At 54.6% G+C, this 22,934-nt stretch overlaps 1 protein-coding gene across 1 annotated transcript in view; it reads left to right on the top strand.

Moving 5' to 3' along the window:
- Positions 1-20,376, top strand: part of DISP3 (dispatched RND transporter family member 3) — a 59,410-nt gene extending 39,034 nt beyond the window's left edge. Inside the window, exons 4-21 of the mRNA XM_049875874.1 lie at positions 382-518; positions 1,443-1,577; positions 2,105-2,265; positions 3,569-3,708; positions 4,160-4,308; positions 4,404-4,565; positions 5,896-6,057; positions 8,786-8,899; positions 9,676-9,812; positions 10,903-11,087; positions 13,072-13,202; positions 13,284-13,456; positions 14,433-14,559; positions 15,104-15,249; positions 17,488-17,647; positions 18,218-18,331; positions 18,752-18,918; positions 19,940-20,376. Coding sequence (XP_049731831.1) covers positions 382-518; positions 1,443-1,577; positions 2,105-2,265; positions 3,569-3,708; positions 4,160-4,308; positions 4,404-4,565; positions 5,896-6,057; positions 8,786-8,899; positions 9,676-9,812; positions 10,903-11,087; positions 13,072-13,202; positions 13,284-13,456; positions 14,433-14,559; positions 15,104-15,249; positions 17,488-17,647; positions 18,218-18,331; positions 18,752-18,918; positions 19,940-20,302 — 2,863 coding nt within the window. The 3' untranslated portion in view covers positions 20,303-20,376. The remainder of the gene's footprint in view (positions 1-381; positions 519-1,442; positions 1,578-2,104; positions 2,266-3,568; positions 3,709-4,159; positions 4,309-4,403; positions 4,566-5,895; positions 6,058-8,785; positions 8,900-9,675; positions 9,813-10,902; positions 11,088-13,071; positions 13,203-13,283; positions 13,457-14,432; positions 14,560-15,103; positions 15,250-17,487; positions 17,648-18,217; positions 18,332-18,751; positions 18,919-19,939) is intronic.
- The last annotated feature ends 2,558 nt before the right edge of the window (positions 20,377-22,934 follow it).

The raw sequence follows: 22,934 nt of genomic DNA on the forward strand, positions 1-22,934 counted from the left end.
AAAGCTAAAAGTCTGGAAGCCAATTTTTATATTAGAAATAGACTGTAGATAATCGAGAATTGGGAGATACCATAGAATATGATTCTAATTGAATCAGCCTAGAGCAGTGGTTCTCAACCTTGATCATATACCCAAGAGATTTAAGGTGAATCACCTGAGAGATTTTTTTTAAAACTCTGATGATTTGGCCTCACTTTAGAAATGCTAATTTAATTGGTCTAGGGTATTTGGCCTGGACATCAGGATTTTTGAAAGCCCCCAGGTGATTTTACTGTAAAGAATCACTGGTGAGGTGGATAGACCCTGGTCCTCCTCTGTGTGTTAACAGCCATCTCTAATCACCTTCCCATCTCTCCTCTCCCCATATCCTCCTTTCCCCAGCAAAGTCCAGGTTCTATATGGGGGAACAGACCTCTTTGATTATGAGGTGCGCAGAACCTTCAACAATGACATGCTCCTGGCCTTCATCAGCAGCAGTTGCATCGCCGCCCTTGTCTACATTCTCACCTCTTGCTCAGGTACAGTTTCTCTGAAGACCTGACCTAGAGTCAGTACCCTTCTCTCCTCCCGGTTTGCTCATGTCTGGCCTTCCTCCACAAGAATGCCAGAAATAGTCTTGACACCATTATGTCAGAAGATGAGGGAAGGGAAGACGGGACTAAAAAATCATCTTCCAACCTCAGGCAGGTAGACTAAGGTCCAGAGGCAGGTTGGGCCATACTCGATGGCCCCACCCCCCAGGACCTCACATAGTTTAGCATTTTGACTTTTGAAAATTTTTCCTGCTGATAACCTTGTTTTGGGGAGTCTGGGGTATTGTGGATCATTATTTAGCCTGTTTTACATCCTCAAGTCTGCTGCCCTTTTGTTCCACAGTTTACTGCCAAGCATCCTTTGCCACCACCACTAGATGCTGCTTATTGCTCTGTAGAGTAGGCTTTCTGAATTGCTCAGGTGAACAAGAGATAGTAATACCTTTTAAAGTGGAAAAGATATCAATTCATCCATGTAACAAATATTTATTGGACACCAACTAATAGCCAGATGCCACAAGGGGCCAGCGATCCAGTGATGCACATGGTAAATAGTTCCCGCCCTTGTGGAACCTCTAGTCTAACTGGGGTAACAGACAGTAAACATATAATGTTTATAATTATGTACTAGCACGTGAGCTAAGTTCTGCAAAAATAAGGTCCCATGAGCAACTTAGTCTGGGAGTTCAGAGATGACTTTATCTGCCTCTCAGGCCTCTTCCCCCGCCCCTTCTTTGGACATGGAGAGCTGCGAATTGGCCTATTGCCTGTGCTGGGGACAGACAGGGTGGTGAAAGGTAACTTTGTGGGGTGAGGCAGGACCCAGCCAAGGTCAAGGACACTAAAGAGGATTTCTGTCCCACTAGAGCCCTCCCAATTTTATCCCCTTGTGCCTCTTGCCCTACCCAGTGTTCCTGTCCTTCTTTGGGATTGCCAGCATTGGCCTTAGCTGCCTGGTGGCACTCTTCCTGTACCATGTGGTCTTTGGCATCCAGTACCTGGGTATCCTCAACGGGGTGGCTGCTTTCGTGATAGTGGGCATTGGTGAGTTGCCTCTGTTGCCATGGTAATGGGCCTCCCCCTTGGGAACCCTGACCCTTCCCCCAAAGAGGGCCTTTTCTTGGAGGCAAATCCTAGTTTCCATGGGAGCTCCAAAAAGTCCCCTCTGAGGCCTCAGAGCATTGAAGTGTGGGGGTTAGAGTATGAGCAGCAGAAGGATCCTTGGCATGTGGTGGGTGGAGCCCCCAGGGGGTGGGAGGAGCAGGAATTTGCTGAGTAGAGGTTAGGAATGGTGGAAAAGGTCTTAGAAGGATGGGAAGGAGGCTGAGATTTAGAAGAAGGGGCCTAGTTCTGGGGGTAGGGCCAAGGAGCGTGGTAGGTGGGGCTTAGACTCCTGGGGGTTGGCCCAAAGTGGAATGAGTCTGTCTGAACTCTAAGCCAGGAAGCTGGACTGTTCCTGCTGGCCTCCTAGGGAGCCACTCAGGGTTGGTCTAGGCCCAGGTCAGCCCCATCTGTGGAAGCAGCAGCACAATCCTGAGCCTGCCCCGCTGGCCCCGAACTCCCTCCTATAGGTGTGGACGACGTCTTTGTGTTCATCAACACCTACCGCCAGGCCACCCACCTGGAAGACCCGCAGCTGCGAATGATCCACACCATTCAGACGGCTGGCAAGGCTACCTTCTTCACCTCCCTGACCACGGCCGCTGCCTATGCAGCTAACATCTTCTCCCAGGTGGGAGACCCACCCTCGCATCCTGTCCTAGCCGCCCGCCCCCATACATACCTGGGCCCTGGTTTCTTCTCTGCCCACCCTGGTCCCTTCTCTTGCACCAAGCAGCCTTTGCTTCAAAGTACTTGCTATGTCCGTAGAGTCCATTTTTGTTATTAATTACTCGTTAGCAGAACTTGACAAGTAGGAAAATATAATAATACAAATACCATTTATTATTGATGCTCATTAATAGTAATACAACTTCCACCCTGAAGGTTAAAAGTTTTCAAAGCTCATTCACATTTAATCATCACAACATACCTATGACAAAGGTACAAGTACCATTCCTATTTTCCTAATATAGAAACTGAGGCCCAGAGAGGTAAAATGACTTCTTCAGGGTCACACAGCTGGTAAGTGGTTAGCCTGACCAGGTCTCCCAACCCGTGGTCTGGAGCTCTTTTCACCTCCTGTCTTATGCTAAATCATAGCCTCTCACCCTGACCTTCCTCTCATTGGCCCCAGTGCTCCCTCAGCCTCTGAGTTGGGCTCAGAAGAGGGCATTAGATTTGGGCTGGATTTTTCGTGCTGACAGCACCTGAAAGGTGGTGAGTCTGGCCAAGTCTTTGGTATTATGACTTGGCTGAAGTGTCCCACACTATGCCTCACAAATAGAAACCACTAGATGCTTTGGGATTATCCAGGGCTTTCTGGAGAACCACATCCAGGTGGCCTAGAAGGAGCACAGGATTTGAAAGCAGGCAGAGCTGGGGTCAAATCCCAGCTCTGCCACATACTGGCTGTGTGACTTTGGACAAGTTGTATAACCTCTCTGAGCCTCGTTTTCCTCGTGTGTGGATTCATCAGGAACTGAAATAGGTGATGATGACGACTGTGAATATGGCTCACAAACAGGGAAGGTTGTTTATTGGTCACGGATTTCTCCTCACCAGCACATCCTTGTGCAGGTCCCTGTGACACCTTCGCGTGCGCTCATTGCTCGTGGGCCCTGGGCTCCCTGCTTCGGTCCTCATCTTCCTTCCCTTTCACCCACACCTGGCCTGGTCTGAGGGGCTGTTTCTTCCTCTATCAAGCACTTCCCCTTTGCCAGGCGTGGTTCCAGGTAGTGGGCTGCAGCACAGGCAAGAGCCTCCTCTCTAGAGTTGGGGACCCTTCCTCCACTGCTTTCCCACCTGGCACCAGCCATTGGCCTCTGGTGTCCTCCCTAGGCCAGTGGCTGGCATCCTGGGCCTCTTCATCCTACCTCATTCTGGGAGTGGTCTGGGCCTGACCAGTCCCCCCCCCCCCCACCTCTTGGTCCCAGATCCCGGCCGTCCATGACTTTGGCCTGTTCATGTCTCTCATCGTGTCCTGCTGCTGGCTGGCTGTGCTCTTCACCATGCCTGCTGCCCTGGGCATCTGGAGCCTTTACATGGCACCGCTGGAGAGCTCCTGTCAGGCCAGGTGAGCTGGGGCAAGTCGGCAGAGGGGCCAGTCCTTCTCTCCCGGAATATCAGTAACACCTCCTCACAGTTGCCCCAGCCAGGGCCTCAGCCTGGCCCTGCTTCCCCCTCCTCCAGCTCCCCAGAGTATTCCCTGGGCCACATGACAGCAGAGGAGTGACTCCCCTGCTTTGGGCACCTCCTCAGTGGGTGGCCCACTGTGTGTTGTCATCCTCTTTCCCTGGCTAATGGCTGCTGCCACTATTTGTCTCCCCAGAGGAAGAATGGCACCCGAGGGCTCTGGGTGGATGGCTTTGGAGGGAAATTAGTTGGCAGGCTCCCAGGAGTGTATGGTGACTCACCTGTGTGGGATGGAGGTGGCTCTGAGCCTGTGCACAGCAGTGTGATGGCAGGGGCCTGGCCCCACCCTCCCAGGACCCTCTGGGCTCACCCCTCCCTGACTCTCTCCCTAGCTGCCACCAGAGCTGCAGTCGCAAGAGCTCCCTGCACTTTCCCAGGGACGTGTTTGCCACTCCTGAGCGGGCAGGGGGCAGCCCCACCCAGGGCCCCATCCCCTACCTAGATGATGACATCCCTTTGCTGAATGTGGAGGAGGAGCCAGGTGAGAGCTGGGACTGTTTTGGAGGGTGGGGGGCCAAGGGGGCTTTGACTCAGGTCTGGACAGGCCTCTGACGGGCCCCCGTTCTGTCCTGGCAGTGTCGCTGGAGCTGGGAGATGTGTCCCTGGTGTCTGTGCCCCCTGAGGGCCTGCAGCCGGGCCCTGACAGAGGCAGCCGGGGCCAGCTCATCGCCCAGCTGCAGGAGCTGCTGCACCACTGGGTACTGTGGTCGGCTGTCAAGAGCCGCTGGGTGATCGTGGGTGAGTGGGTGCTCCACCCCACTGTCCTTTAACCCCACCCAGGGCCTGAGGAGTGGGGGACAGCCTCCCCCAAAGGGCAGGCCATTACTCAGCTGTGGGACTTGGCGGTCTACTTCTGAAAATCAGCCAGTGAAAATCCTGTGGATCACAGCAGCCCAATCCTGTTGTGCATGGGGGCCAATTCAATGGCAGCTAACAACAAAATGTGGGTGGTCCTTGTCCAGGGGCGTTAGCTTAAAGCTTATAGTCTGACACATACCCCGCCCACCCACCAGTGATTCACCCTTTCCTGCAGATGAGCTAGAAGTCAGAGACCTGGGCCAGAACCTCACCCCCTGAGCCTCACCTTCTTCCTGTGTAGAGTGAAGCTGGCCCTGCAATAGGTGCTGCTTATTGAGTACCTCCTATGTGCCAGTCGTCATGCTGGGCAGCTCAGCTGGGTTGAATCCCAATTCTGCCACATACTAGCTGTGCGATCTTGGCGATATCAGTCACTCCAAGCCTCAGTTTCCTATTCTGCAAATTAGGGAGAATAATAGTATCTTTCTAGTAAAAAAAAAAAAAAAAAATTTTTTTTTTTCTAGTAAGGCAGTTGTAAGGATTCAACAAGCTAATGTATGTAAAGAACTCAGCCAAGTGTGTGACACAAAGTAAGTGCTCATCAAATGTTAAGTGTTAGCAGCAGCGGCAGCAGCAACAATATTTAAGGGTTGTGTAAGGATCAAGTAATTGTGGCAGCTCTTAATAAAAGGCCCTAAGGTGGTAGGAGAGGGAGGACAGTGCTGGTTCACTGGTAGAATTTTTGTCTTCCATGCGGGAGACATAGGTTTGATTCCCAACCAGTGCACCCCATGCCTAGCCACCACGCCTCTGTCAGCGCAGGTTTGCATATTGCTATGATGCTGAACAGGCTTCAGCAGAGCTTCCAGGCTAAGCTAGATTAGGAAGAAAGGCTTGGCGATCTACTTCAGAAAGTCAGCCAGTGAGAACCCTATGGATCACAACAGTTCAAGCCCATTATACAGAGGGTCATCATCAGTTGGGGGCTGACTTGGTGGCAGCTAACAACAGTAAGATGGTGGGTGGTTCTTGTGCAGAAGTATTAGCTTAAAGTTTATAGTGACATCATTATATAACAGCTAACTATCCCTGGAGGTCCATCTCTAACAAGCTCCATCCCCCGGCTGACATGCCAGGCTTTTGCTCACTCTCTTGTGACACCTCTTTCCCCCCATAAAAGGAGCAGCTCTTTCCCAGGGCTTCTGGGAGCGCAGGCTGTAAGCATGCTGCCAAGGCCCCAGCCTGCCCACTGCATGACCTTTCCTTACAGGCCTCTTTGTCTCCGTCCTCATCCTGTCCCTCGTGTTCGCCAGCCGGCTCCGCCCCGCCAGCCGGGCCCCCCTACTCTTCCGGCCCGACACCAACATCCAGGTGCTTCTGGACCTCAAGTACAACCTAAGTGCAGATGGCATCTCCTGTATCACCTGCTCAGGTGAGGATTCCCAGCCCGGTGTCCCCGGTGGGTCCCTGCGCCCTTTGGAGTCCAGGTCTCAAGGACGATTGGCCTGGGCAATGCAAGGCCTGGGCTCACCACTGCTGCATGACTTCAACAAATCACTTCACGCTGAGCCTCAGCACTTCCACAGTTCGTTGAACAGATACTTATTGGGGTAGGTGGCACAAATTGTCTGTACTCGACTACTAACATAAAGGTTGGTGGTTTAAACCCATCCAGAAGTACTGCAGAACAAAGGCCTGGTGATCTGCTTCCATTAAGATTACAGCCAAGAAAACCCTATGGAGAAGTTCTGTTCTATAACGTGTGCGGTTGCTATGAGTCAGAACCGACTTGATAGCAATGGGTTTGGTTTCTGGTTTACTGTGTGCTGGCTCTGGGAAGACTGCAGTGGACAGGAGAGGCAGGCTTCCTGAGCTCAGGGAAGTCACGTCCCAGTGGTAGGAACAGGCCAGTGTAATAGAACAGGGAGCCTTGGTAGCACAACACCATGGAATGCTTCCTGGAGGCGGTAACATCTAAGTCAAGTCTAGAAGAATAGAAAGGAGTTAGCCAGGCTGCTGGGAAGGAGAGAAAGGAAGGGGCCTTGGCAGACCAGAGCTGAGTTAGAAAAGGGGTTGTTGCAGATGGTGAGGCTGACCAGGTGGGCTGGGGCTGGGTGAGCTGGGTCCGGGCCTGGTGGGCCAAGGTCATTGGAAGCCAGTGGAGGATTTAAGCTGAGAAGAGCCACGATCTGGTCCCCTAGCTGCTGGGTAGAGGTGGAAGATGGCAGGGAGACCAGGTAGGAGACTGGTGCAATCGTCTAGGTGAGAGGTGGTGTAGGAGACTGGTGCAATCGCCTAGGTGAGAGTTGGTGTAGGAGACTGGTGCAATCGTCTAGGTGAGGTGGTGTAGGAGACTGGTGCAATCGTCTGGGTGAGAGGTGGTGTAGGAGACTGGTGCAATCGTCTAGGTGAGAGGTGGTGTAGGAGACTGGTGCAATCGTCTGGGTGAGAGGTGGTGTAGGAGGCTGGTGCAATCGCCTAGGTGCGAGGTGGTGTAGGAGGGTGGTGCAATCGTCTAGGTGAGAGGTGGTGGTGGGAGTTGGGGCCAGGGTGCTGTTGTGGGTGGAGTCAAGAAATTTTTAGAGGTGAGATCCGTAGGACTTGGTGACAAGCGTAGGAGGTGGGGATGAGCAAAGGCGGTGAATGAAAGAAGCCTCCTTGCCTTAGAGATAGTCTGGTCCAGACCCTCCTTTTACCAAGAGGAGACTGAGGTTGGGTAGGAGGCGAGGAAGTTGACCCAAGGTCACACAGCTTTGCCGGGGTGTTTAAAAACCAGATGAGGAGGTGCTTGGGTGAGTGCTTCCAGGTCCCAGGAGAAGCTCTGCTGACTGCTGTAATTGCCTTCACTTAATTAGGGCGGTGTTCAGATTAACCTGGCATTAGCCAAATGCATGATAATCGCCTGTGGCAGAGAGAGGAGCCCGACAAGCCTCTCCTAAATTGGAGCCAGCCCTGGCCACGTCCCCAGCTCCTTATCGTCACCCAGCTCCTCTCCCTGCCTGCCTGGTGGATGAATTATACCCATATCTCTATTGCTTGTGGCCTCTCACATCCCTCAGGGCCTGGAGGCAGGAAACCACATTGCTCCCATTTCACAGATGAATAAACGCTAGGATGGTCCCAAGGTGCCTGGACCATGTCTGGAGGAGAGCCAGACCCCTAGCCAAAGTCCCACCCCAGCCCCTAACGTCCCTCTTAAAGGGACCCCCTCATATCACAGGCAGAAGATCTGCTTTCATAAGGTCACAGCCACTGAATAACCCCATGGGGCACTTCTACTCTGAAACACATGGGAGCCTCCAGGAGTCCAAACTGACTTGATGGATGGGCCATAGTAGAAAGAGCTTTGGTTTTAGGAGCAGATAAGACCAGATCCTAATGTGGACACTGCCTCTCATTCCAAGCTGTGTGATCTTGCATAAGTCACTTCTCTGAACTTCTGTTTTCTCCTCTTTTAAATGGGATTAATAGTTGCAACCTCCTAGGATTGTTATAGGAAACCCTGGTGGTGTAGTGGTTAAGAGCTATATCTGCTAACCAAAAGATTCAGCAGTTCTAATCTACCAGCTGCTCCTTGGAAACTCTATGGGGCAGTTCTACTCTGTTATGAGGATTAAAAACTTGAAGCTGTAAAATTTCTGTCATTAAAAAAAAACCAAACAACTAATCCACAATGCTTGGGGCAAAGCAGGACTGTCCTTCCTCATCCCTGCTCACTGATAACGTTCCATTTCCAGCTGCTTCTGTTCATGAGGCATTTTTCATGCACCAGGCACATTGCTAAGGGCATAAGATACAATATCTCATTTAGGCCTTCAGCCACCCTCTGGGAGGTGCCTACTGACAGAGCGGGAGAGTGAGGCACAGAGAGGGTGAGTAAGGAAAGCTTTAGAGTGTAATTCTCCGAGCTGAGTTGAACGGTGCCTTTCTTTTGGCTTAAGATGTCTGTAAAGTCAATATTTGATGTCTTTTTCAGTTCTATCTAGTTTCTTTCAGACTCCTGACACCCCCCCGCCCCCCGCCCCAAGGCTGAGGACCCTGGGGGTGTGCTCCTGGGGCTGTCATAGATCCCAGCCTCTGCCCTTCCTTCTACCAGGTTCAGGGCCAGCCTGGCCCAGCCCAGGTAAGCCCTGCCATCCCTGACATGGTGTGGGGGGCAGGTCTTTTCCAGGAGAAGCCGCACAGCCTGCAGAACAACATCCGGACATCCCTGGAGAAGAAGAAGCGGGGCTCAGGGCTTTCCTGGGCCAGCCGGCCTGAGGCTGCCCAGCAGGGTCAGTGGGAGCGTGGGCTGGTGGGACTGGGGGTCGGGAAACCCCCTAGTGCTGGATATGAGGCATGATATAGGGGGGTGGATTACATTCATTCTTGGATTATCCCCAGAGGACAAGAGCCTGTGTTACTGGGTGAGTGAGGAAGGGAAGAGCTGGGAAAGTGAATTTAGGCTCCAGCCCTCCATCCCAGGGGCTCTCCTGGGCCGCAGCAGTGGGGTCCTCTATAGCCCTCTGCCCGCCAACCTGGCCTGTGGGGCTCCTTGAACTCACCCTGCAGGCAAACCCATCCTGAGTGTCCTGGGGAGGCAGAAAGAGGGGGCGTCCTGAGCCCCAGAGGCTGGCTTGTCCCTGCTGAGGTCTCCATCGGGGGTTGGTGCTGGGACAGTATACTGTGGGAACTAGGCCCCCTCCCCTCATAGCATGTGTGTAGCCACGGCCATTGCCACCACCTCTGTCCCCACCATTGTTGTTACAGCGCCAGCCACACCATTCACATTGTCATTCCCGTCACTGGCACTTCTGCCACGACCCTGGCCTCTCACTGGGCATCTTCACAACTTCCACCACCATCATCACTCCCACTGTCCATGCCACCACCCCCACCGTCACTGCCACATGCCTGGTCCAGTAGAGAGGGTCTAAGCCAGCACTGGGAGATGAGGCCAAGGTCAGGGCTCAGCTCCTCAGTGGACAGCCTGAGGGTGTGCTGCTCCAAGGACAGGGGAGCCAATCGAGGTGACTGCCCACCCCTCCTCCATCCCTCCTTTGTTCCCTAGAGTCCCTGGGCACTGTGTATGTCTCCAAGGTGAAGAGTAAAGGCCACCCAGCCGTCTACAGGTTCTCCTTCAACGCCAGCTTGCCTGCCCCCTGGCAGACCGTGTTCCCCGGGGATGGGGAGGTACCCTCCTTCCAGGTGAGCCAAGGCTGTCGTGAAGTGAGCCACCACTACTGGGGAGGGAATGTCTCAAGGCAACACTGTGGGCACTGGGCCATGTGGGGACGGGGAGCTGTGTCTGCGCAGATTGAACTGCTCCAGGCAGATGAGACCCACTCCACCCACTTCCACCAGGTCTGTGGCAGCATGGGCTTCCGAGTCAGCCAGACCTGGGTTCAAGTCCTAGCACTGCCATTTATTAATGGTCTGTCAGGGCAGATCGCCTAGTCTCTCTGAACTTCAGTTTCTTCATCTGTAAAATGCAGATGTGGCAACTACCAGCCAAGGCTGTTGGGTGGTACAAGGCCTGTACAATATATAACATCTTGGGTCATAATAAGTGCTCAATAAATGGTCGCCATTAGTTGTATTGTTGCTCTTGGCAGCTGCTCCAGCACCCCAGGCTCCATGGGCAAATCCAGGCTCTGATTTTTCCCTTGCAGAGATCATGTGTGTTTCTTTAACACATTACACCCGTCACAGTTACACATTACATGTGCCACCTCATTTGTTCACTTTGAAAGGTGAGATCTCTGAGGCTTTTCCTGACTCTGAGCCTTTGCATTGGCTGTTCCCACTGCCTAGAAACATTTCCCTCCAGCTTATGCATGACTGCTTCTTGTATCCTCATGGAGCCCTATCCTGGCCAACTTCTACTTTGCGTTCTTCTCCCCACCACCGTTTATCCTGCCTTATCTTCCTAAGTATTTGATCCATAGCCTTAACAGAATCTGAAGCCATCACGATTGTCAGCTCCATGAGGCAGTGACTGTGCCCACACTGTTCACACCTGTATCCTTGGAACCTGGCACAATGTCTGGCACAGACTCAATGCTCAGTAAACATCTGGTGGAGGAGGGAATGAGGATCAGAGAGAGGAAAGGATTTGCCCAATCTTCAGACTTGAACCCAGGCCTCCTGAGCCTTTGCCCAGGGCTCTATTCTCCACCCTGTGGGCTGGGACAGGATAGGGACCTGCTGAGGAGGAGGGGATGGAGCCTGAGGCTGGGCCCAGGCCAAAGCAGCCCCCCGGAGTCACATGTCTTGTCTCTGTCAATCCACTGCTTAGGTGTATAGAGCGCCTTTTGGTAACTTCACCAAGAAGCTGACCGCTTGTATGTCTACAGTAGGGCTGCTCCAGGCGGCGAGCCCCTCCCGCAAGTGGATGGTGACGACCTTGGCCTGCGATGCCAAGCGGGGCTGGAAATTTGACTTCAGCTTCTACGTGGCCGCTAAGGAACAGCAGCACAGCCGGTAAAAGAGCCTTGCAAATCAGCCCAGTCCACCAGCTCAGCCCACTTGTTTGCCCTCCTCTCTTTCTCTGACACACACACACACGCGTACACACAAGAGATGCCAGCGGCACCTTTAAGAGGCCCCTGTCCAATTCTGCATACCTATTCAGATACTCCTCTGCCCAGAGCTGAGGAGTGGGGCACATTCGCAAAGATGGCAAACCCAGGATCTGCTCCCCATCCGCCATCTGCCACCGTCCCTTTTGATCTCTCCACAGCAGTCTTAGGCTAAGCATGTTTCTACCATAGGGCCTTTGCACATGCCGCTCCCTCTGCCTCGAATACTCTACCCAGCTCTTCGTGTGGTTAACTTCTCAAGTCTCAGGTTCCTGGTCAAACATCACCTCCTTGGAGAGTCCAACCCTGGCCAGAGCCTTCCCCCATCTGAAATAGCCACTCCCAGTCTCTCTTCACACTTCACCCTGCTGCTTTTTCTGGCCCCCATCACCCCCTGAAACCACACCGATTCTACTGGTTTACCACTGTCTTTTCTTGGGAGCACGTGGCATTCTGCAGTGGAGCCTTTGGCTGTTTTGTTCGAGACTGGCACACCAGCATCTCGCATACAGCAGGCTCTTAGTGAATATTTGCTGAATAAATGAATGAATACACTCTGCACGCCCTCTCCAAGGCTCTTCTCTACACTCTAAATATATGATTCATTCTGAAGATATTTATTTAATGTTCCCCTCCTTTAGACTACAGGGCCAATGAGGGGAGGGACTGTGCCTGTTGTATTTACCCACTGTATACTCTGCCCCTGCCTAGTACCTGGCATGAATTAAGTGCCCCCAGAGTAGTTGTTGAATGAATGACGGAGTTCTGTGCCTCATACGTCTCCAAGCCAGCTGGGCATCTTTTCTCAGGTTTCAGCCCCCATGCTCCAAGTATGGTGCTACATTCATTTATCCATGCAGACCATATTAGCCGAGGGTTTGCTGTCTCATCCTTTGTTCCTTTAACAAACATTGACCACCGACTTTATGCTCTGCACTGGGCTAGTGCTGGGGAGACAGGGGTGAGAAAGGCCTATGTGGTTCCTGCCCTCAGGCCGTCCAGCAGGAAGACAGACAGCACATCAATAATAATATCATGACGGGTTTCGATATGTGCTCTTGTGCTCTGAAAGAAACCCCTGGTGCCTTAGTGGTGGAGACCGTGCCATGCCCCGTGCCAGTGACACGTGGGGGATGAGGTCTCTGACAGGGGACTGTCTTAAGGGGATCAAGCACCCACGAGAGGCTGAACCCTAGCTTAGAACCAAAGGGTATAGTTTGGGGGCAGAGAGGTGGCCAAAATGGCTCTTGCTGGGCCCTTTTCAGCCTGGCACACCTGGAGCCAGGCAGGGGTTACCTCTGCCTGCCCTCTCCTGAGCCCAGAACACACACACATCAGCGACCAGGGGTCAGTCTGTCTAGGTGAACTTGGAATGTTCTAGGAAGAGCCTTGAGGAGCATCAAGTCCAGTGGTTAGCAAGCTGTTTGGCTATGGAACCCTCTCTTCAAGCAGAACCTTGAGGCGCCCTACTGTTCAGGTTGAGATATGGTTGGGGGCTTCTGAGCAGCGGCCTCGAAGGCCCCTCCATGGACTCTTACACTCCCTGGATGACATTTGGAAAACTACTGGCCTCCTCCACACCTCATTTCACAGATGGGGAGACTGAGACCCTGAGAGGGGATGGGACTTGACCAGGGTCATACAGTGACCTTGGCGGAGCTAGAACCACACTCCAAACACCCAGCCGTGGGTACTTCCTCCAGCCCCAACTGGAGACCACATCCTTGTGCGGGGAGAGCCTAGGTATATCCTTGCACCTCCCAGCCCCTTGTATCCATGGGTGTCTAACCTCCCCTGACCCCTTCTACCTACCTGGCCTCAGTCCCAGCCTCCCCTGAGCCCTTCTGCCTACCTGGCCTCAGTCCCAGCCTCCCTTGCCTCCACAGGAAGCTCTACTTTGCCCAGTCCCACAAGCCCCCCTTCCACGGGCGCGTGTGCACAGCACCTCCTGGCTGCCTGCTCAGCTCTAGCCCTGATGGTCCTACCAGAGGCTTCTTCTACGTGCCCAGTGAGAAAGGTACATATGAGGAGCACTAGAGTGGGGTCCGGGGGGGCCCGAGCCCCACCTTCCCTCACAGCCATGTCTCGCTCTCTGCAGTCCCCAAGGCCCGCCTCTCAGCCACCTTCGGCTTCAACCCCTGTGTGAACACAGGCTGTGGGAAGCCTGCTGTACGGCCACTGGTGGATACAGGGGCCATGGTCTTCGTGGTCTTTGGCATTATTGGCATCAATCGTACCCAGCAGGTGGACAACCATGTCATCGGAGACCCGGTACACAGGCCCACTTGGGGAAGCGGGAAGGGCCCCAAAATAGCAGGCTAGCAAACAAGTACCAGCCCATGAGCCACCAGCATGACTCCTCACTCCCCCACCTGGCTCCTTGGCTGCTCACCCAGCCCAGCCAGAATGCCTGTGGGTCCCTGGGGGGCCCTGTTTCTCTCAAGGACTGAGCAGGGCTGACTTCTGAGGGTCAGCCAGGAATCTGGGTACACTTCTGGGCCCAGGCTGCTGCTCTTCACATTAAGGGTTGGAACAGAGATGTGGGAAGTACCAGTGGTGTGAAACCTCTCCTGACCCCTCCTTCTGCCCTGAGAGCTGGCCACCCTCTTCTGTGCCCAGCAGCCCTGGTTGTGGTGCCCCCCACTCTGTGTGGGCTCCCTCCTTTCATGTCTATTTGTGTCCTACACGGGGCCAAGCTTTCAGACAGAGTGAGTTGATTGAGTTGTGTCCTCAGTGACTAGCACGCTCAGAGCTTGTGGTAGGAAGGACTGGTGGGCGTCACTCCTGCCTTTGGAAGCAGAGTCCAGCTGGCTGCCCAGAGATTTCAGACATGAACTAATTAGGAAGCAGGGTGGAGTCAGAGATCGGTGTTCAGCCCTGATGGTCCAGAGGAGGGAGTGGGAGGAGACAAGGGAGACGTTGGAGGACAGGACTGACCTGGATGGGTGGGAGGAGCAGCGTGGGCATCGGAGTAGAAACCGAGTGAGCAGAAGCACAGTGGGCGGGGGGGGGAGGGGGCTGAGGCGCCTGTGCAGGGTGGGCAGTGATGGAAGCAGAAGGTGCCAGTCGGGGCAGGGAGAATGCAGTTGGGGGAGAGTGGGGGATCATGCCAAGGGTCTCCATATGATGGCGTTGGTGGTAGTGAGGAGCTACTGAAGGGTCTAACCGGGCATGGGGTGTGAGGCGGGTCCAGGCTGAGGCCCAGTCTCACTGAGCGGCCGCTCCGGCTTGTGTCTCCTTGGGAAAGGGCAGCGTCATCTATGACAGCAGCTTCGACCTCTTCAAGGAAGTTGGGTACCTGTGTCGCCTCTGCAAGGCCATCTCAGGGAACACAGAGCTGGTGAAGCCAGGCGGGGCCCAGTGCCTGCCCTCAGGTGCACAGGGCCTGGGCTCAGCTCCCAAGGGAGGGGCATGGATGGGGGAGGCCATGGCCCTAGCGTGGACAGCCCAAAGGACATGTGTGCCCAGTGTGTGGGTCTCTCTGCACACATGTCTGTGCTTGCGTATGTCCACCATAGGTTTTCCAGGTGAGAATGGGCTGTGCATAGGCATGATGGCACAGAGGTGTGTGTGGGTGGGGATGTGTGTGGCGCTCATGGGTGGACCCACATATCCCAAAATCAGGAGTTGCTTTTCTAAAATGGGGGAGGGGCTCTCCCTGAGAAGGGTACAAAACATCGTTTCCACCCCAATGACAAATGTGCCTTGCAGGTTTCACAGTGACATTGCCGGTGGTCACAACTACTTGTTAAATTTGAGAGGTTGGGATCAAAGGGTGTGTGCCTTCCCACACCCACACACAGATGTCACAGGTGCGGGCGGAAGGAGAAGGGGTGCTCTTCCAGGCCTCCACTCCCCTCTGGGACCCGTCGTTCTGCCCCAACGCACCACCTGACCCCCTCTAACCCTCTCCCACAGGCTACAGCATCTCCTCCTTCCTGCAGATGTTGCACCCTGAATGCAAGGAGCTTCCTGAGCCCAACCTGCTCCCAGGGCAGCTGTCCCACGGGGCGGTGGGCGTCAAGGAGGGCCGCGTGCAGTGGATCTCCATGGCCTTCGAGTCGGTGAGCCCAGGCAGCCCAGCTGGAGGCTAGGCACCGTGAGGAGTGAGGGCCTCATGTGGTCCACTCTGATACCCCCTAGTCCCATATCAGAGGGGTTACTCTTCAGAAGAGGCTACTGAGGCCCAGAGAGGTGATATGACTTGTCCAAGGTCAGAATCATGGCTAGTGAGTGTCAGTGTCGATTGCTGGCCAGGTCTGTCTGACTGCAGAGCTTTGCTCTTTCTACCACACAGGCTACCCCCCAGCTCCCCAACACCTATCCCTCCCACCGTCTTAGTTATCTAGTGCTGCCATTACAGCAAGTGGCCTTAAAGAACAGGAATTTATTTTCTCACAGTTCTGGAGGCTAAAAGTCCAAATCAGGGTCTCAGCCGAGTCAATTCCTGCCTTGTCAGTAGCCCTGGGAGTTCCTTGGTTCCCTGGCCTGTAGATGATCTTCACGTGGCATCTGTCTTCCCTCTGTGCATGTCTCTGTGTCTAACCTGCTCTTTTTATAACTCAGAAGTGATTAGGTTTAGGACCCACCCTACTCTGGTATGGCCTCATTAACATAACAAAAAAATCCAATTTCCAAACAGGATTGCATCCACAGGTATAGGGCCAGGAAAACTACACACGTTTTGGGCAACACAGTTCAATCTGTAACACCCCCCAGCCCAGAGTTCATGTCATTTGTAGCCTCTGGACTCTAGGGGCAGGTGGGCATGGGGGACGGTAAGTCTAGGACATGGCCTTCTGTCACCATGAGAGGCCTGGAGTCTGGTCCACAGACCCGGTGCTTGGCTTCCCCAGTGTGGCTGGGGGACAGGAGAGCTCCTTGGAAACCAGGCAACTGGCCACACTACACGCCTCACTGCCTCCTCCGTCACCTCTGGATACCCCCTGGGCTCTGCCAAAGGAGGTGCCACCACCCAGCCCCTGACCTGGGCGTCTGTGGGGCCTCTGATCCTGGCCCCTCGCTCTATGGAGCTGGACAGGTCTGCCCCCTGCCTGCTTGTGGAAACTCAGTCCTAGAGCTTGTGAGATCCTAGTGATCCTGTGTCCTTGAGCAAATCACTCAGCCCCTCTGGCTTCCAATTGCTCATCTATAACCAGGAACCATTTGCCATCAAGCTGATTCCAACTCATGGAGACCCCATGTGCATCAGAGTAGGTCTGTGTCCCATAGGGTTTTCGATGGCTGCTTTTCCAGAAGTAGATCACCAGGCCTTTTTTCTGAGGCACCTCTAGGTGGACTCGAACCTCCAGCCTTTCAGTTAGCAGCTGAGTGCATTAACTGCCTGCACTACCCAGGGACAACGCCTTGGAGTCAATAACAGCTGGCTTCCTCATTTATAAAATAGGGCTAAAGATTCTGGCTTCCCTCTGGCCAATAATGAGAAGAAGCAATGAGATAGCATGTGAAAGCATTGGGGAATAAGACTAATGAGAAGGATACAAGTGAGAGGCAACTCTCACTCTCTGGCCCCCAGCCCTGTCTTCCTTCCCACCATCTGTGCTGCTTACTGCACAAGTAATGAAGACACTGACCACCAGCCGGGAAGGGCCCAGAGACTCCCCAACAAGCCCTCAATGAGCCACTTCCAAAGTCACCACCACCCACACACAGAGTAGACCTGGGTGAGAGAATAAATGCAAAAGGTCAGAGCGGAGTGAGTGCCTGTTTCTTTCATTTGCCATTCCCTGGACACCCCCTTGAGGCAGGGTACTGTGAACAAGACAGGCCGTTCCCTGCCTTTGTGGGCTTACAGTCCAACCCAGAGATGGGCAGTCACCCTTCCATATGGCAAGAGCTGTGCTGGGGAAGCACTGAGGGCTTGGAAAGCCCAGAGGAGGCCCATCTTGGGGCATCAAGGAGGGCTTCCTGGAGGAGATGGTACACTAATGAGCTTTGAAGGATGCGAGCAGAGGGAACAGCATGTGCAGGGAATGGGACACGGGCACAGGGGGTTCTGGGAACCGATCGTAGCTCCTTTGGAAAGGGCCAGAGGTGTGGCTCAGCAGACATGGGCACATCTCAGTCTGCTGCTGTCAGAATCACATGCACGCAGAGGTTGGTGGGAGGTAACTTGGAACGGATCATTCATCGCACCCAAATACATAGTTCTCTCCATTTGCAGGTGGCCAAGGGCTGGCTGGGTTGGCTGCAGTACAAACCAGCCATCACCTTGGAAGGGTGGATGAGCCACAGGACCACCCCACTCCCCACCCTCTCTCACCAGCTCGTGTCCCCCACAGACCACATACAAGGGCAAGTCCTCCTTCCAGACCTACTCAGACTACCTGCGCTGGGAGAGCTTCCTGCAGCAGCAGCTGCAGACGTTCCCCGAGGACTCGGCCCTGCGCCACGGCTTCCAGACCTGCGAGCACTGGAAGCAGATCTTCATGGAGATCATAGGCGAGTGGGTCCCAGCCCCTGCACCCTGGGCCTGGCAGGGCAGCGGGGCTAATGCAGAGTCTGTCCATGGGTGAGGAGGGGACCTGGTACAGGACACGGAGGCCATGGTCTGCCCGAGCCACACTCCTGCAGCTTTCTAAGCCTTGGCCAAGGACCCTAGCCACCATGATGACAAGGGACAGGAACCCTGATCGGGAGGCTCAAGTCGAATCCTCCTACTCTGGGGCATCCAGACACGTTCCTGGTCTTGAATTTGGCCACCTGAAGAGTAATAGTGATGAGCAGATGGCAGCTGTCACTTATGAGCCATTTCTCAGTGCCAGGCCCCTGTGCTTTAGGGCGTCACCTGTGTTCTCTCTTTAAACTCTATTCAAGTCCTATGTGGTAGGTAGTATTATTATCCCCATTTTACAGATGAAGAAATGGAGGCTCAGAGAGGTCAAGTGGCTTGCCCAGAGTGACACAGCTTGTTGTGACTGTGGCCATCTGTGCAACCCCTCAAATGGAGAGGAGGTAAAGCAGAGTTACAGGCCCTGAAGTCCCACTGAGGACCCCCCTTCTCCTTTCCAGGGGTGCAAAGTGCCCTGTACGGCCTGGTCCTCTCCTTGCTCATCTGTGTCGCTGCAGTGGCCGTGTTCACCACTCACATCCTGCTCCTGCTGCCCGTGCTCCTGAGCATCTTGGGTATGTGGGGTGGGGTCTCACTGGTGACCTCAGCTCAGCAAGTTCCTAGAACCTTAACTGCCAAGTTTCCCCCCTCAGCAAACCCTTCCCTGACCTCCCACCCCAGGCAAGGAGACCGTCTGCTCAGTACGGCCTCTCTCAGACAGCCGTTCACAGGACTGTCCCACCTACATGTCTGTGTGCTACCCCAGGGTGGCCAGGCATTGCTAGATGGCAGCTTTTGCCCAGGGGCACCTGTCCCCTCCCTCAGGCTCCTGGCTTTCTGGTCCTGGCCCTCCTTGCCCCTCCTGTCCCCAGAGGTGGGGGCTCTATGCTGGACCTCATCATTCCCCAGGGGCCCTCAAGTCACTCACACCTCTCCAGGCCTATGTGGGTGGGGCCAGGCCAAGCTGCCTCCACCACCATCCCCACTACCTGCAGGCATCGTCTGCCTCGTGGTGACCATCATGTACTGGAGCGGCTGGGAGATGGGCGCCGTGGAGGCCATCTCCCTGTCCATCCTGGTTGGCTCCTCCGTGGACTACTGCGTCCATCTGGTTGAGGGCTACCTGCTGGCGGGAGAGAACTTGCCACCCCACCAGGCCGAGGTGAGCACCCTGCCTGCGCCCTGCCTGCCTTACCCCTCCCAGTGGACCTTCTCTCACTTCAGTGCAGCTCAGGGACCCCCAAGGAGGCTGGCCACCCCTAGAACCCGCTCCCAACCAGAGATTTCCCAGGGCTGGTCCCCAAGCCCCAGGGGACTCAAGTGCTAAGGCCACTTGGCCAAAGAAACCCCGTGGGACCTTGAGTGGGTCCACTCCCCCGCCCGCCTCAGCCTCCCCATAAGAGCACTGAGGGAGCTGGACCAGATGATGTCCAAGGGCGCTTTGTGTTTCATGTCCCCACATCTCCTGCCCTCTCTCCAGCCTGGGGTGCAGGCGTGGCTCTCTAGTCATGACCCCGAGTCACATGTTGTTAGTTGCCGTTGAGCCGATTCTGACTCATGGAGACCCCACGTGTGCAGAGTAGACCCGCTCCATAGGGTTTTCAAGGCTGTGACCTTTCAGAAGCAGATCGCCAGGACTGTCTTCCCAGGCACCTCTGGGAGGGTTTGAACTGCCAACGTTTCAGCTAGTAGTCAAGTGCTTAACTGTTTGCACCACCCAGAGACTCCTCTGGGGACGTGCAGTATACTCAGTGCCAAAACCAGTTCTGGGTCTGGCGAGGTTTTCTATTTTTTCCTGGTTTGGAATTGTGTTGATGTGAAGACATTCATAAATGTGTAAAACTTAAATCAGTTACACATTTTATTGCTTTCGGTCAAAAGAATGAAATCAGATCACTTCAGGGGTCCCATTTATGAGGACCTACTATGCAAGTCATCAGCATCCTTGTTGTTATAGCAACATTGAACAGGCCCCTTCTGGGCGCTGTGTGCAGTTGTGTGGGAATCATTTCACCCTCACACTAACCCTCTGCGGCAGGTGCTGTCATGCCCCCCACCTAGTGGAGGAATCAGGGCAGGGCTGGCCTTGATAGATGTGTGTTTACCCAGGGTCCTGGGCAGAGGAGGGGTCCCCTGGTATGCCAGGCTCTGGGCCCCCAGCTTCTGCTCTCATCTGCCCCCAGGACCCCCCCTCACAGCGCCAGTGGCGGACACTGGAGGCTGTGCGGCACGTGGGCGTGGCCATCGTCTCCAGCGCCCTCACCACGGTCATTGCAACGGTGCCCCTGTTCTTCTGTATCATCGCCCCCTTTGCCAAATTTGGCAAGATTGTGGCACTCAACACAGGCATCTCCATCCTCTACACGCTCACCGTCAGCACCGCCCTGCTTGGCATCATGGCACCCGGCTCCTTCACCCGCACCAGGACTTCCTTCCTCAAAGCCCTGGGCACTGTGCTTCTGGCGGGGGCCCTGGGGCTGGGCGCCTGCCTCACGCTCCTCCATAATGGTTACAAGATCCCGCTGCCCACCGGGGCCTCCCTATAGCCCTGCACCAGGCCTGACTCTTGCACATCAGTGGTCCAGCGGGAGGCAGATGAGGCGCTGTCCTTGGACCCCAGAAGCACGCTGTGGTCCAGCTGGGCTCCAGCTAATTATGTTCCCAGGCCTGGACTGGGAGGTGCCCTGCTGCCCAGCACGGGAGCTAAGGCCATGTGGGGCGAACTCACACTGCCTTCATCACAGCACCAAGCCAGAGCTGGGTGGTGAAACTGGCCACTGCCCCGTGCAGCCGGGCTGCTGGCAGCCACACTGGGCCAGCCCTGCCTCAGCCCCCCCAGTCACCACAGGGACCAGGCCATTTTCGTAGAAATCCTCCCTGTTTGCAAAGCACTCACACTCCCTCAGTGCTCACAACAACTTTCTAATGTGGGTGTTACGGGGTTGCCCATTCTGTAGATGTGAAAGCTGAGGCACCAAGAGGCAGTGACTGACCTATGAAAAAAAAGCCTGTTACCATCGAGTCAATTCTGACTCATAGCGGCCCCATAGGACACGAGGGAACTGCCACATAGTTTCCAAGGAACGCCTGGTGGATTCAAATTGCCAACCTTTTGGTTAACAGCCATAACACTTAACCACTCCACCACCAGGGTTTCTGACTGACCTATAGCTGGGTCAGTTGCAGACCCAGGGCTTCTGTATGCAAGCCGGAGCTGCCTCCCAAGCCCCATCCCACCCTCGGGGACTTTGCAGGAAAAGCACAGTGGGTTCAAGGGCAAGGGCCTTGCCTCCCCTACCCTCCTCTCAGCTTTACAGTACCCCATGCAGATGGCCCTGTGGTTCTCCCCACCCTATTGGTCCTGGGCAGAGAGGACAGAGGGACCTGGCCCCAGCCTCAAGGGCACCTCTAAGACCCTTCCTGGGAGCTGTGGGGCCCCAACATAGCCTTCCTCAGAGATCTGAGCCTTCTTCTCCCCACCCAAATCTAGAGGTGGCTTATGTTGGGGACAGCCCTTGCGGGGAGGAGCTGGCTGTGCGTGCCTCCTGCTGGAAGTAGATGGTTCCTTTAAAGTGAACTGAAACTGCAGACTGCTGCCATTAACATGAGCATTTGAAGCATCGCTGGCTCCATCACATTTTTAAGATTGAGGTAACTGCGTGCTGCCCAGCAGAACCAGCGCTAAGGGTGGGCCTGGGCCAGGAAGAATGGGGATGTGGGGTGGAGGTGCCAACAGACTGCCTCTGGGTCACACGGTGAGAGCAGGTTCAAAGACGCTCATTTCTGGAAGAGGCCATCCAGCTCCAGGGTGGGATATTTCTGAGCACCTCCAGTGTACTTGGCATCAACACTGATCTTTTTTCTTGGGAGCAGATAGTGCTTCCTGGGCTTTAGTGAGTTGAATGCAGGCTGGGAAGGGCCCTGGGAGTGGGAGAGAAGTTATCGATGGTAGTCCCCAGGCCAGCTCCCCTCCTTGTCTGTAAATGTCGACTGGAGGCTGGGGAGCAGGTTAGACACGCTCCACTGTGTGCCCACACCTAGTACGTGCTTGGCGCGAAGATGATGCTCAGGAAATGTTTGTTGAGGGAATGTCAGACCTTTGCACTCCCCATGTAAGGTGAAGACAGGCATCAAGCAGTTAATGATGCCACCAGACATGTAGCACTTCTGTGCCAGATTCTCTTCTCAGCGTCCAGCTCACCTTGAGGATGGGTGCTGGCATCCCCATTTTATACACGGGGAAACCAAGGCTCAGGGAGATGAAGGGACTTGCTGAGGTCACACAGCCAGTGCCCAGTGCCCGGGGGAGCCAGACTTTAAGCCCAGCAGCCAGCCTGCCCCAGGGCATGTGGTGTGCCTCAGCCGTGAAGGTGCTCCACCCCTCATTACAATAGGGATGAGGGTTACAGGGGACTGCCCAGGTTGGTGGTCAAACTAAGAGGCCTGTTGTTGGAAAGCCTGGGATGAAAGGTTTGTATTTGTGCAATGCTTCACACTGAAGTGTTTTCCTGTTGGCCTTTTATGAAGCCTGAGCCCTTGGGTACCCACCACCACCACCGTAAAGGAGAGCTTTGGCCATGGGGAGGGCTGAGCTCCAGAACACACAGTTGTGAAGCTGCTGATGGGGACTCTGGCTGGTCCCCAACCCAGGGCCTTGGGCAGCCCTCCTGTGGAGGCCTGTGCTGGTGGGCTCCAAACCCAGTACTGCTTCGGAGAACAGAGAACGTGGCAAGATAATGGGAAGGGCGGTGGAGGGGATGGAGCCAGCAATTGACACCAAACCCATTACCATTGATTCTGACTCTTAGCGACCCTATAGGACAAAGTAGAACCGCCCCATAGGGTTTCCAAGGAGCAGCTGGTGCATTCAAATTGCCAACCTTTTGATTAGCAGCTGAGCTCTTAACCACTGTGCCACCAGGGCTCCGACAGTTGACAAGGCACCCCAAAAGGTGCTTTGAAAAAAGGATGAACATCTGGTCCTTGTCCTGAGCCCTTCCAAGTAACCTAATTGTGATGTGGAGGTGGGGTCATTTGCATATAATTTGCATGCCATCCAAATCATGCCTACTGGTCAAGAAACCCTCACTTAGCCCATTTCCTGGCTTTTAAGAAGCAGCCCTCTTCCACCTTGGCCTCTAGTCAGATGGCTACAGGGTGTTGGCTGACAGGTCAAGG

Source organism: Elephas maximus, chromosome 3, assembly GCF_024166365.1.
Source record: "Elephas maximus indicus isolate mEleMax1 chromosome 3, mEleMax1 primary haplotype, whole genome shotgun sequence".
Classification (NCBI taxonomy): domain Eukaryota; kingdom Metazoa; phylum Chordata; class Mammalia; order Proboscidea; family Elephantidae; genus Elephas; species Elephas maximus.